The sequence below is a fragment of the Rhincodon typus genome, chromosome 6, assembly GCF_021869965.1.
Source record: "Rhincodon typus isolate 14 chromosome 6, sRhiTyp1.1, whole genome shotgun sequence".
NCBI classification, from domain to species: Eukaryota; Metazoa; Chordata; class Chondrichthyes; order Orectolobiformes; family Rhincodontidae; genus Rhincodon; species Rhincodon typus.
The window spans coordinates 611,581-625,442 of record NC_063337.1 but is presented as its reverse complement, the minus strand read 5'-3'; the positions used below and the strand labels follow the sequence as shown (position 1 = coordinate 625,442).

Sequence of the window (13,862 nt, the reverse complement as noted above, 5' to 3'; positions counted from 1 at the left end):
ATGTTACCAGGAATTGCACATGTAAAACTGACAATTGAGTATATAGCTACATATGTTGATATGGAATGTGTTACAGGCTAGAATCTAATCAAAGTGTTTACATACAGTATATTACATAGCCAGGACTGAATTAACAGTTGAGCATCCAAGCAAAAACTCAGTCAGTGCAGTGTGACAGTGCACTGTTTAACAAGCTTTGCAGGAACTGGAATACCTGTCTGTGGCAGACGGAATGTTGGTTGCATAAGTGACCAGGGAAGTTCCAGTTCTGTGGGCTGATGATAACACTGCTAAAATGATTGATTCGTGCCCAATTGTCAAAGTGCTCCCATTGGCAGAAGAGTTGCAGAACAGAAGATACCCACGTAAGGTGATAGATAAAAGAACGGACAATGAAATAAGAAAAAAATCCACACAGTGAGTGGTAGGGGGTAATGTCTGAGTGTGTGAGGGGTGGCAGGGTCACTTGAAAGGTTAGGGTCTGGAATGTGCTGTCAGAGTGTGGGGGAGGCAGGTTCACTCGAGTGGTTAGGATCTGGAATATGCTGTCTGAGTGTATGATGGAGGCAGATTCAATTGACACATTCAAGAGGGAATTAGATAAGGATCTGAACGGGAATCATTAGCAGATTTAATGGGAATGGTTGTGGAAGTGGGACTTGCTGAGGTGTCCTGCAATTAGCCAGCATGGGTGGGAGCAGCCAAATGTCTTCCCCGTACTGCAAGCATTTTGTGATACCTCACATCATCAATATCTCACTGATGCCAACAGTGACAGCACAGGGTGCGAGTGAAATTTGGAACCAATTTACTCATGTTGTGCAGTTCATGTTAGTCACAAGAGTTGAGTCATGCTGTAGACATGCAAACTTTAGATCCATGCAAAAACCGATTGCTGGTGTGTCAGAGACTGTGAACAGAGTGTGACACAAACTCTTACCTCGGCCACCTCGTCATGACCCCAGAAACAAGCGTAATGCAGTGGTGTGTTCCCATGTTCATTCACTGCACTGACATCTGCTTTGCACTGGATAAGCTGTGGACACAAATGCAGATAGTGATTCACCTGAACTCAAAACAGACCCAGAATAACAAAAGTGTGAGGTGTATAGCTCAGAGAGAGGCAGGACATGCTTGGCCCCCCTCTGTATGTCAATCTAATACCTTGCTGACCAAATGATGACCATAAAACCCTAAGATTTAGGAACATAATCATTTGGCCTATTGAGTTATGGCTGATATGTTTCTCAAACCCATTCTCCTGCCTTCCCCCTGTAACCTTTAATACTCCTGTTCATCAGCCGTATAACCATTGTCAATTGTCATAAAAATCCATCTGGTTCACTAATGTCCTTTTGGGAAGGAAATCTGACATTAATTCCCTGGTCTGCCTACATGTGACTCCAGACCCACAGCAATTTGGCTGATTCTTAACTGCTCTCTGGGCCAATTAGGGATGGGCAATAAATGCTGGCTGAGCCAGTGACACCCTCATGCTGTGAACCTGTGACAGCCTCAGCAATATCCATGAACAAGACATTCAGTGAGGGCATGCAGAAAAACAAAAACAAACCTTACACACAAAACGAGAGTATGCAACTATGAACAAATAAAGCACACGCATGCAAACACACAACCTCACCCCATGGAGGTGAGTAATGGGAACTCTGACTGACATTTTTCGTACTCCTAACTTGGGAACATTGAGTGCAGTTGAAACAACTTCACAGAACCTCCCCTGCTGAGCTCCACGAATTCAAACCTGATGAGGGATGGAATACAAACCACCCTGTCGTCTTTCACCGAGGACCATGCAGCATGACAGTCTCAGGAGGGAAGGCTTTAGGAATCATGGGTAGGTGATGGGCTAGCGGTATTAACGCTAGACTATTAATCCAGAAACGCAGCTAATGCTCCAGGGTCCCGGGTTTGAATCCCACCATGGCAGATAATGGAATTTGAATTTTAAAAAGTCTGGAATTAAGAATCTACTGACCATCATGAAATCATTGCCGCTTATCGGAAAAAAACCCCATCTGGTTTACTAATGTCCTTCGGGGAAAGAAATCTGCCACCCTCATCTACATGTGACTCCAGACCCACAGCAATGTGGTTGACTCTCAGTTGCCCTCTGAAATGGCCTCGGAAGCCATTCAGTTGTACCAATCGCTACAAAGTCTCAAAGAAATAAAACTGGATGGATCACCTGGCATTGACTAGGCACCGGACAAGACAACGACCCTACAAAGTCCTCCTCACTAACATCTGGGGGTTAGTGCCAACATTGGGAGAGCTGTCTCACAGACTAGTCAAGCAACAGCCTAACACAGTGACACTCAGACACCACCATCACCATCCCTGGATATGTCCTGTCCCTTCAGCAGGACAGACCCAGCAGAGGGGGCGACACAGTGGTATACAGTCAGGAGGGTGTTGCTCTGGGAGTCCCCAACATTGACTCTGGACTCCACAAAGTCTCATGGCTTCAGGTTAAACATGGGCAAGGAAACCTCCTGTTGATCATCACACACCGTCCCCCTCAGCTGACGAATCGGTACTTCTCCATGTTGAACAACACTTGGAGGAAGCACTAAAGATGGCAAGGGCACAAAATGTACTCTGGGTGAGGATTTCAACGTCCACCACCAAGAGTGGCTCGGCAGCAGTACTACAGATCGAACTGGTCGGGCCCTAAAGGACATAGCTGCTAGACTGGGTCTGCAGCAGGTGGTGAGGGAACCAACGAGAGGGAAAAACATACTTGAACTCATCCTTACCAAGCCGCCATCTGCAGTTGGATCTGTCCATGACAGTATCGGTAAGAGTGACCATCACACAGTCCTTGTGGAGATGAAGTCCCGCCTTCACATTGAGAATAACTTCCATCGTGCTGTGTGGCACTATCACCGTACAAAATGAGACAGACTTCGCACAGATCTAGCAACTCAAGACCGGGCATCCATGAGGAGCTGTGGGCCATCAACAGCAGCAGAATTGTACTCCAGCACAATCTGTAACCTCATGGCTCGGCATATCCCCCAGTCAACCATTACCATCAAGCCAGGAGATCAACCCTGGTTCAATGGAGAGCACAGGAGGGCATGCCAGGAGCAGCACCAGGCATACCTGAAGATGAGGTATCAACCTGGTGAAGCCACCAAACAGGACTACCTGCACACCAAACAGTAAAAGCAGCAAGTGATAGACAGAGCTAAATGATCTCACAATTAACGACCAGATCTAAGCTCTGCAGTCCTGCCACATCCAGATGTGAATGGTGGTGGACAATTAAACAACTCACTGGAGGAGGAGGCTCCACAAATATCCCCATCCTCAATGATGGAAGAGCCCAGCACATCAGTGCAAAAGACAAGGCTGAAGCATTCGCAGCAATCTTCAGCCAGAAGTGCCGAATAGATGATCCATCTCGGCCTCCTCCAGTGGTCCCCAGCACCACAGATACCAGTCTTCAGCCAATTCAATTCACTCCACGTGATATCAAGAAATGGTTGGAGACATTGGATACTGCAAAGGCTACGGGCCCTGACAACATTCCGGCAATAGTACTGAAGACTTGTGCTCCAGAACTTGCCGCTCCCCTAGCCAAGCTGTTCCAGTACAGTTACAACACTGGTACCTACCCAACAATAGAACATAGAACAGTACAGCAGAGTACAGGCCCTTCGGCCCACAATGTTGTGCCGAACTTTTACCCTAATCCTAAGGTCTATCTAACCTCCACCCCCCTACCTTATACTATCATCCATATGCCTATCTAATTGCCGCTTAAATGCCCCTAATGAGGCCGACTCCACTACCCTCTCCGGCAATGCATTCCACGCCCCTACCACTCTGGAGTAAAGAACCTACCTCTGACGTCTCCCCTGTATCTAACTCCACTTACTTTAAAATTATGCCCCCTCGCAATAGCTACCTCCACACTAGGAAAAAGTCTCTGGCTGTCCACTCTATCTATACCTCTGATCATTTTGTACACCTCCATCAAGTCACCTCTCATCCTTCGTCGTTCTGAAGAGAAAAGTCCTAGCTCTCTCAACCTTTCCCTGTAAGACCTTCCCTCCATTCCAGGCAACACTCTGGTAAATCTCCTCTGCACCTTTTCCAATGCTTCCACATCTTTCCTGTAAAGAGGTGACCAGAACTGGACACAATACTCCAAATGTGGCCGAACCAGGCTTTTGAATAGCTGGAGCATAACTTCACGGCTCTTGAACTCAATCCCTCTATTAATGAAAGCTAACACACCATACGCCTTCTTAACAACTCTATCCACCTGGGTGGCAGCTTTCAGGGAACTGTGAACATGAACCCCAAGATCCCTCTGCTCCTCCACACTGCCAAGAATCTTTCCATTAACCCTGTATTCTGCTTTCAAGTTTGTCCTTCCAAAATGAATCACCTCACACTTTTCAGGGTTAAACTCCATCTGCCACTTCTCAGCTCAGCTCTGCATCCTATCAATGTCCCTTTGTAACCTAGAACAGCCCTCCGCACTGTCCACAACGCGACCCACCTTCGTATTGTCCGCGAACTTGCTAATCCACCCTTCCACTCCTTCATCCAAATCATTTACAAAAATCACAAATAGAAGAGGACCCAGGACTGATCCTTGTGGTACACCATTCGTAACTGAGCACCATGCTGAATGTTTTCTGTCCACTACCACCCTTTTTCTTCTAAGGGTCAGCCAATTCTGAATCCAATCTGCCACATTTCCCCCATCCCATGCCTCCTTACTTTCTGCATGAGCCTACCATGGGGAACCTTATCAAACACCTTACTTAAATCCATGTATACCACATCCACTGCTCAACCTTCATTCCCTTGTTTGGTCACCTCTTCAAAGAATTCAATAAGGTTTGCGAGGCATGATCTATCCCTCACAAATCCATGCCGACTATCACGAATCAAACTGTGCCTTTCCAAGTGATCATAAATCCTATCTCTTAGAGCCCTTTCCAATAATTTGCCCACCACTGATGCAAGACTAACTGGCCTGTAATTTCCGGGGTTATCCCTATTCCCCTTTTTGAACAAGGGAATGACGTTTGCCTCTCTCCAATCTTCCAGCACGACACCTGCGGACAGTGACAATGTGGAAAATTGTCCAAATACATCCTGTACGTAAAAAGCAGGACAAATCCAACCTGGCCAATTACCCCCCCCATCAGTCTACTCTCGATAATCAGTAAAGTGATGGAAGGTATCATCAACAGTGCTATCAAACAGCACCTGCTTAGCAATAACTTGCTCAGTGATGCCCAGTTTGGGTTCCGCTAGGACCACTCAGCTCCTGACCTCATCACAGCCTTGGTTTAAACATGGATAAAAGAGCTGAATTCCAGAGGTGAGATGAGAGTGACAGCCCTTGACACCAAGGCTGCAGTCGACCGAGTGTGGCATCAAGGAGGCCTAGCAAAATTGGAAACAATGGGTAACAGGGGGCAAACTCTCCACTGGTTGGAGTCATACCTGACATGTAGGAAGGTGGTTTTTGTTGTTGGAGGTCAGTCATCTCAGCTCCAGGACATCTCTGCAGGAGTTCCTCAGGTAGTGTCTTAGACCCAACCATCTTCAGCTGCTTCATCAATGACCTTCCCTCCATCATAAGGTCAGAAGTGGGGATGTTCACCGATGATTGCACAATGTTCAGCACCATTCGTGACTCCTCAGATACTGAAGCAGTCCATGTTCAAATGCAACAAGATCTGGACAATATCCAGGCTTGGGCTGACATTCACGCCACACAAATGCCTGGCACTGACCATCACCAATAAGAGACAATCTAATCACCGTGCCTTGACATTCAATGGTGTTACCATCACTGAATCCCCCACTATCAACATCCTGGGGGTTACCATTGATTAGAAACTCAACTGGACTCACCACATTAACACGGTGGCTATAAGAGCAGGTTGGAAGCTAGGAATACTGCAGCAAGTAACTCATCTCCTGACTCCTCAAAATCTGTCCACCATCTACAAGGCACAAGTCAGGCGTGTGATGGAATACTCCCCACTTGCCTGGATGAGTTTAGCCCCAACAACACTCAAGAAGCTTGACTCCATTCAGGACAAAGTAGCCCGCTTGACTGACACCACATCCACAAGCATCCACTCCCTCCACCACCGACACTGAGTGGCAGCAGTGTGTACTATCTACAAGATGCACTGGAGAAAGTGAGGGATTGCAGAATGTGGGGAGAGGGAGGTGGGTGGGGGTTTGAGGGATGGGGAAGATGGTTTGTTAAAAAGAAGTTGAGAATTTTGTTTGATTCTTAAAGATCCAACAGTCTGGACCCAGCATAATAGAACATCTCCGACAGGCCCTGGAAAGTCCCTACCTTCTGTACAATATCGCGGTGCCCATGGCTGGCAGCAAGGTGTAGCGGCGTGTCATCACCCCGGTTCATCACATTGATCCGAGCTCCACGCATTATCAGCATGTCGACAACATTGGATCGCCCCTCACGGCAGGCCCAGTGGAGGGGACTGAAACCATGGTCATCTCTGCAAAACAGTAACGTTCCCAGTCAGACAGCAGCCGATGTAGTGACAGTACCACATGGTGGATTAAAAGACACACCATTAGTGAGGATCACACTCAAGGTTGGTTAAGTAACTGATTGCCAGCTGGCACCAAATAAATGATCCAACAATAGCCATAGGATTTTTGCAAGAATCCACTTGGGTCATTCAGGGATCTTTTTTTAAAATTCATTCATGGGATGAGAATGCTACTGGCTAGGCTAGCATTTATTGCCTGTCCCTTGTTGCCCACAGGGTACTTAAAAGTCACCCACTCTGTCTGGAGTCACATAGGAACAGGAATAGACCATTCGTCCCCTCAAGCCTATTCAGCCTTTCAAGGAGATCACAGACAACTTATGGCCTAACACCATTTCCCTGCCTTTGGCCCATATTTCTTAATGCCATTGCTTAAAAATTTATCTATCTCAGATTTAAAATGAACAACTAATCTTGCATCAACTGCTGTTTATGGAAAAGAGTTCCAAATCTCTATCATCTTTTGTCTGTAGAAGTGCTTCCTAACATTTCTCTTGAACAATCTGGCCGTAATGTTTAGTCTATGTCTCCAAGTTCTAGTATCTCCCCTACAGCATAACCCCTAATGTCCTGGTATCATTCTTGTAAACCTACGTTGTACCCCCTCCAGGCCAATATATCCCTACTAAGGTGTGGTGCCCAGATCTGCTCACAGTGCTCCAAGTGGGGTCTAACCAGGGTTTTGTACAACTGCAACACAACACCTGCATCCTTGTACTTCAGTCCTTGAGACATAAAAGCCAGCATTCTATTAACTTCCTTGCTTATTTTCTGTACCTGTTGATGGCATTTTAAAGATCAACGCATCTCAACCACCAAGTCTCATTGGACATCGACTGTATTTACCTTCATACCATTGAGAAAGTACCCTGATCTATCTTTTCTTGGTCCAAAACAAATAACCCCACTTGCTTACATGGAACTCCATCTGCTACAGTTTTGCCTAGTCACCTAGTCTTTCAATATTTTTGTAATTTTATGCTTTCTTCTACACTGTCAACAATGCCACCTAACTTTGTGTCATTAGCAAATTTGGATATATGACTTTTTATGCCATTATCCAAGTTGTTAATAGATAATTTGAATAATTGAAGCCCTAACACATCCTAGTGGGACACCACTGGTCACCGCATCAATTTGGGAATCGACCCAATATCCCTATATTCTGTTGCCTGCAACTCAACCAATTTTCCAGCCATGTCAGTAATTTTCCCTCACTTGGGTGGGCTTCTACATTAGTTAACAGTCTCTTACATGGGACTACATCAATTGCCTTCTGCAAGTCCATTTAAACCATATCCACAGACATTCCCCTGTCCACTACCTTAGTCACCTCTTCAAAAAGTTCAATAACGTTTGTCAAGTTTGAGCTACCTGTCATGAATCCACCCTCTTCCTGATTAACTGAAAATTTAAGGCATTCAGTTACCCCATCCTTGATTATAGGCTCCAATAATTTCCACGCCACAACTATTAGGCTAACTAATCTGTAATTCCCTGGTTTTCCTCTACCCCCTTCTTAAAAAGTGGCATGAAATATGCAATCTTCCAATCCAGTGGGATGACTCCTGAATCTGGGGAACTTCCCATTATAGTTAGTGTATCTACTACGTGCTCCCCTACACCCTTTAACAACTTCAGATGGAATCCATCAGTTCCTGCAGATTTGTCACTTGCTGGTATCATAACTTCATATTATCAATATTTAACTTACACTAATGTTATTTAGTCCCCGTCCCTGATCCACTATTATTTCCCTTGGGACTTTCAGCAAGCCAACCTCCTTGTGTAATTTTGTAACAAAGTAATTGTTCAACACGTCCACTATTTCTGCACAGTCATTGAAAATATTCCCATTTTCAGTGTTCAGTGGGCCAGCACTGTTCCTGACCACCTGCTTTTCCTTTATGTGACTACAAAATATCTTCTTATTGATTTTGATGGCCCCTGCAAGTTTCCTTTCATAATGCCTTTCAGCAGGCTTTATAGACAGGTAAGGATGGCAGAATTCCTTCCCTAAAGGACATTAAAAAAAACCAGATGGGTTTTGACAACAATTGACAATGGTTACATGATTACTATTAGACTAATTTACTTATTCCAGATTTATATCGAGCTCAAATTTTGCCACCTGCCCTGGTGACATTTAAGCCCATGTCTGAGCCAGTAACATTAAAATGCCATTATCTCTCCGATTAAAAACTTGATGTTCTTAAACAGTTGTCTCTCAATTCCCTCAGGGAAAATGGCAATAGACCATAAGCAAAATAAATGTACAAATATTCTCTGCAGAGAGAAAGTACATGGTCATGTACCGTATGCATGTTTCAACTCAATATGATAGGTGACAGCCATTCTCTCAGGTTTTGGGTCCCTTATCTAAGGGAAGCTGGAGAGGAATTTGAAGGCAGTCTGGAGAAGGTTCACCCGGCTGACACTGGGTATGGGGGGACTGTCTTATGAGAGGAGCTTGAGTAGATGAGGTCTGTACTATTAGAATTTAGAGGAATGAAAGATGATCTTATTGAAACATACAACATTCTTTGAGGACTTGACAGGGTAGATGCGGAAATGTTGTTTCCTCTCGTGAGAGTGTGTAGGACTAGAGGTCATAACCTCGGAGTAAGAAGGAAGCCCATTTAAGAAAGATTTGAGAAGGGGATCTGGGTTCAATTCCACGATGGGGCGACTGTCTGTGTGGAGTTTGCATATTACCCTCGTGTCTGCACAGGTCACCTCTGGGCGCTCTGGTTTCCTTCCACAGTCCAAAGATGAGCGGGTTTGGTGGATTGGCCATGCTAAATTGCCAATAGTGTACAGGCTAAGTGTATTAGCCATGGGGAAATGCAGATTTATGGGGGGCGGGATGCTCTTCAAAAAGGGTTGGTGTGGGTTTGATGGGGTGAATGGCCTGCCCCCATACTGTAGGCATTCTATGATTCACCAGGATTTGCTGCTCTGAAGAAGGATCGCTGGACCCAAAATGTCAATTCTGTTTTCTGCCGAGTTTCTCCAGCAATTTGAGATTTTGAAGGAGTTGAAGGTAATGTTAGTGAAGCCACACCTGGAGTACTGTCACCACAGTATAGGAAGGATGTGACTGCATTGAAGATGGTTCAGAGGAGATTCCCCAGGATGCTGCCTGGGTTGAAGCAATGAAGAGACTTGAGGAGCCTGATGGAGGGGCAGGATCTGATTGAGGTGTACAAAGTTTTTAGGGACATAGATAGGGAAAAAACTTTTCCCATGAGGAGACAGGTCAATAACCAGGGGCCATAAATGTAGATTAAAAGGTAGGAGGTTTCAAAGAGGTTTAAGGAAGAATTTTTTCACCTGGAGGGTGGCTACCTAGAACTCACTGACTCAAATGATGATAGAAGTTGGAACCCTCACAATATTTAAGAAGCACCTAGATGATCACTTGAAACACACTGCATACAAGGTCTCGGGCCAAGAGCTGGATAATTAGACTAGACTAGATAGGCGCTTATTGATCAGCAACATGATGACGGTCTGCCTGAGCTGTAAAAGGCTATGCTGCAGACAGAGTGTGTGCACGTTTGTGTGTTTGTACGCACCCAGGCGCTCAAAAGACAGAGATGCAACGAGAGACAGAGATAGAGACAGAGACAGACACAGCGAGATACAGATGTGATGAGACAGAGAGAGACAGACAGACGTTGGGAGAGAGAAAGAGACAAACAGAGACACACGAGGACAGAGGCAGAGACACGAGCGCAGGGAAGAGGAGCGAGCGAGAGGCGCGCAGGGAAGAGGAGCGACAGACAGCCAGAGACGCAGTGAGAGAGAGAGACACAGAGATGCAGTGAGAGACAGACAGAGAGACACAGAGATGCAATGAGAGACAGACAGAGAGACACAAATGCAGTGAGACAGAGAGACAGACAGAGAGACACAGAGATGCAGTGAGAGACACACAGATGCAGTGAGAGAGACAGACAGAGACACGATGAGAGAGAGAAAGAGAGAAATGTGGTGAGAGACAGGCAGACAGAGACATGGTAAGAGAGAGACACACAGAGAGAGACAGACAGAGAGAAAGAGAGGGGCGCGGTCAGTGAGAGAGGGAGAGACAGAGACACGGTGAGAGAGACAGACATGGACACAGCGAGTGGGGGCATGGACAAAGTGAGAGAGCGCGGGATGCGGTGGGGGGGGGGGAGGACGCGGAGAGAGGAGGGGACGTGGAAACAGAGAGAAAGAAGGGGGGACGCAGGGGGCGGGGGGAAGAGACACAGAGAGTGAGGGGGAAGAGAGGGAGGGAGAGAGAGAGCATGCGAGTGCCACAGTGAGAGACAGACAGAGCAATGGGTGGCACGGTGGCTCAGTGGTTAGCACTGCTGTTTCACAGCACCACGGACCTGGATTCAATTCCACTCTCGGGCGACTGTCTGTGTGGAGTTTGCACATTCTCCCCGTGTCTGCTGGGTTTCCTCCGGGTGCTCTGGCTTCGTCCCACAGTCCAAAGATGTGCAGGCTAGGTGGAATGGTCATGCTAAATTGCCCATCGTGTCTAGGGTGGGGAATGCAGGGATTGGCTACAGGGTGGGTTTAGGTGGGACGCTCTTCGAAGGGTCGGTGTGGACCGAATGGCCTGCTTCTACACTGTAGGGATTCTATGATGATTCTATGAAAAGACACGGAGAGAGAGACAGAGATGCAGTGAAAAAAAGGGACAGAGAGAGAGAGAGAGGCAATGAGAGAGAGACATGGGGAGAGAGAGTGAGAAACAGAAATGCATTGACAGAGAGAGACAGAGATGCGGTGAGAGAGGGTGACAGATGCAGTGAGAGAGAGAAAGAGAGACAGATGCGGTGAGAGAGGATGACAGAGATGCAGAGAGAGAGAAAGACAGAGATGTGGTGAGACAGACAGACAGACAGACAGACGCGGTGTGTGAGAGAGAGATAGATGCAGTGAGAGAGAGAGAGATGTGGTGAGGGACAGACAGACAGAAACATGGCAAGAGAGAGTGAGCGAGAGACAGACACAGAGACATGGAGAGAGAACTGGGTTGATTTGACAGGTTTTGCCCAATGGAGGCACTGTTTGTTAAGATGAAACTGACATAATGGTGCAAAAATCTGCCTGTGCGCTCTGGGAGGCAGTGAATGCCTGAAACATACAGCTTTGTGGAAAGACCACGCTGGCAGCATGACTCAATGCTTGGCTGCTTGGCAGCTTGCCAGCACTGCAGGCGGCAGTGGCTATAGTTGAGGATCTCTGGGAGACAGGAGAAGAAGAGATTGCAGGAGCCAGACTTGTAAAAGTGAGCATTCAGCATACGGGTCAAACCCATAGACTTCAGACACATCAATCTCAACTACAATATATGAGTACTGAACAGGGCAGACCAGTGAGTAGTCTTTATGCAGATACAGCAGGTTCACCCTCCCCAGTCTGACATACTCCACCCTAGCACTTTAACCTAGCTGAACATCCCAACTCTGCCCTGTCCTGCATGGTATTCCATTGTTCACAGATCTTTTTCTCAATGTTTTATCAAATTGGATAGGTTCTGTACTAAGATAACATGGTGTAGAGCTGGATGAACACAGCAGGCCAAGTAGCATCAGAGGAGCAGAAAAGCTGACGTTTTGGGCCTAGACCCTTCTTCAGAAAATCTGTACTGTTCTGTACTGTTTGGTTTGGGAGTAGGGATAGGCAGTGTTGGAAATGGAAACTATACTTTTCATAAATAAGTTTGTGGAATGTGTGTGCCAATGGCTGAGCCAGCACTTACTACCCGTCCCCAATTACCTTAGAGAAGGTGAGCTGCCTTCATGAACCAGTCCATGTGCTGTGGGTTGACCCACAAATGCTCTTAGGGAGGGAATTCCAGGAATTTGACCCAGCATCACTGAAGGAACAGCGATCCATTTCCAAATCACGAGGGTGAATGGCATTTTTTAAAAAATTCATTCATGGAATGTGCACATCACTGGCTGGGCCCAGCATTTATTGCCCATCCCTAGTTGCCTTTTTGAACAGCTGCCGTCTATGTGCTGTGGTTGACCCACAATGCCTTTAGGGAGGGAAATCCAGGATTTTGACTCAGTAACACTGAATGAACAGTAATATATTTCTAAGTTAGGATGGTGAGTGGCTTGGAGAGGAACTTGCAGGGGGTGGTGTTCCTACGTATCGGCAGCCCTTGTCCTTTTGGATGGAATTGGTCATAGGTTTACAAGGTGTTAATGAAGGAGCCTTTGTGACTTTTAGATGGCGCACATTGTTGTCGCTGCATGTTGGCGGTGATTGCTGAAGGTGGTGGATGTGGTGTGAAACAATTGGGCTGCTTTGTCCTGGATGGTGTTGAAGCAACACTCATCCAGGTAAAAGGGGAATGAGTAAAAACAAAATACAGCATTCTGAAGACGAGTCATAGCGGACTTGAAACATTAACTCTGTTTTCTCTCTCCACAGATGCTACCAGACTTGCTAAATTTCTCTGGCATTCTCTGTGTTTGTTTAATATTTCATCACACACTGATTTGTATCTTTTGGATGGTGGACAGGCTTTGGGGAGTCAGGAGGAGAGTTACTCGTGACAGGATTCTTAGCCTCCACACTTCTAGTGTAGCCACTGTGTTTATACGGTGAGTCCAGTTTACTTTCTCGTCAATGTTAACATCCAGGACGTTGACCGTGAGGGATTCAGAGATGGTAGTATAACTGAATGTCATGGGAAGATGTTTAGTTTCTCCCTTCTTGGAGATAATCATTGTCTGTCATTTGTGCAACCAAAACGTAGATCACCATTTGTCAGCCCAGACCAAGACATTGCTCAGTTGTTTGATAACACAGTGAGGAGGTGGAGGAACACAGCAGGCCGGTCAGCATCAGAGAAGCAGGAAAGCTGATGTTTCGGGTCGGAACCCTTCTTCAGAAATGAGTTTTCTGAAGAATGGTCCCGACCCGAAACGTCAGCTTTCCTGCTCCGCGACCTGCTGTGTTCCTCCAGCTCCACACTGTGTTATCTCTGACTCCAGCATCAGCAGTTCTTACTATCTCTGAGTGCTAAGCTTAACTAAGGGTAAGGAATAAAGTAATGAGGGTACAGCTGGCTGGAATGGACTGGGAAAGGAGTTCAACAACAAAGACAGTTGAGGGAAAATGGCTGATGTTGTAGAAAATAGTTCATGGATCACAGCAAATATACATCCCAATGAGGAAGGGGGATTCTAGGAATGAGAAAACCTAACCATGGTTAACCAGAGAAGTTAAAGATAGCATCAAATGGAAAGAAAAAAA

General features: G+C 46.3%; 1 protein-coding gene across 1 annotated transcript in view; it reads right to left on the bottom strand.

Annotated features, from left to right (window-relative positions):
* ilk (integrin-linked kinase) overlaps nucleotides 1–13,862 on the bottom strand; it is a 45,634-nt gene that overhangs the window by 17,971 nt on the left and 13,801 nt on the right. Inside the window, exons 2-3 of the mRNA XM_048598092.1 lie at nucleotides 6,365–6,530; nucleotides 941–1,036 (exon numbers count right to left, since the gene is read on the bottom strand). Coding sequence (XP_048454049.1) covers nucleotides 941–1,036; nucleotides 6,365–6,530 — 262 coding nt within the window. The remainder of the gene's footprint in view (nucleotides 1–940; nucleotides 1,037–6,364; nucleotides 6,531–13,862) is intronic.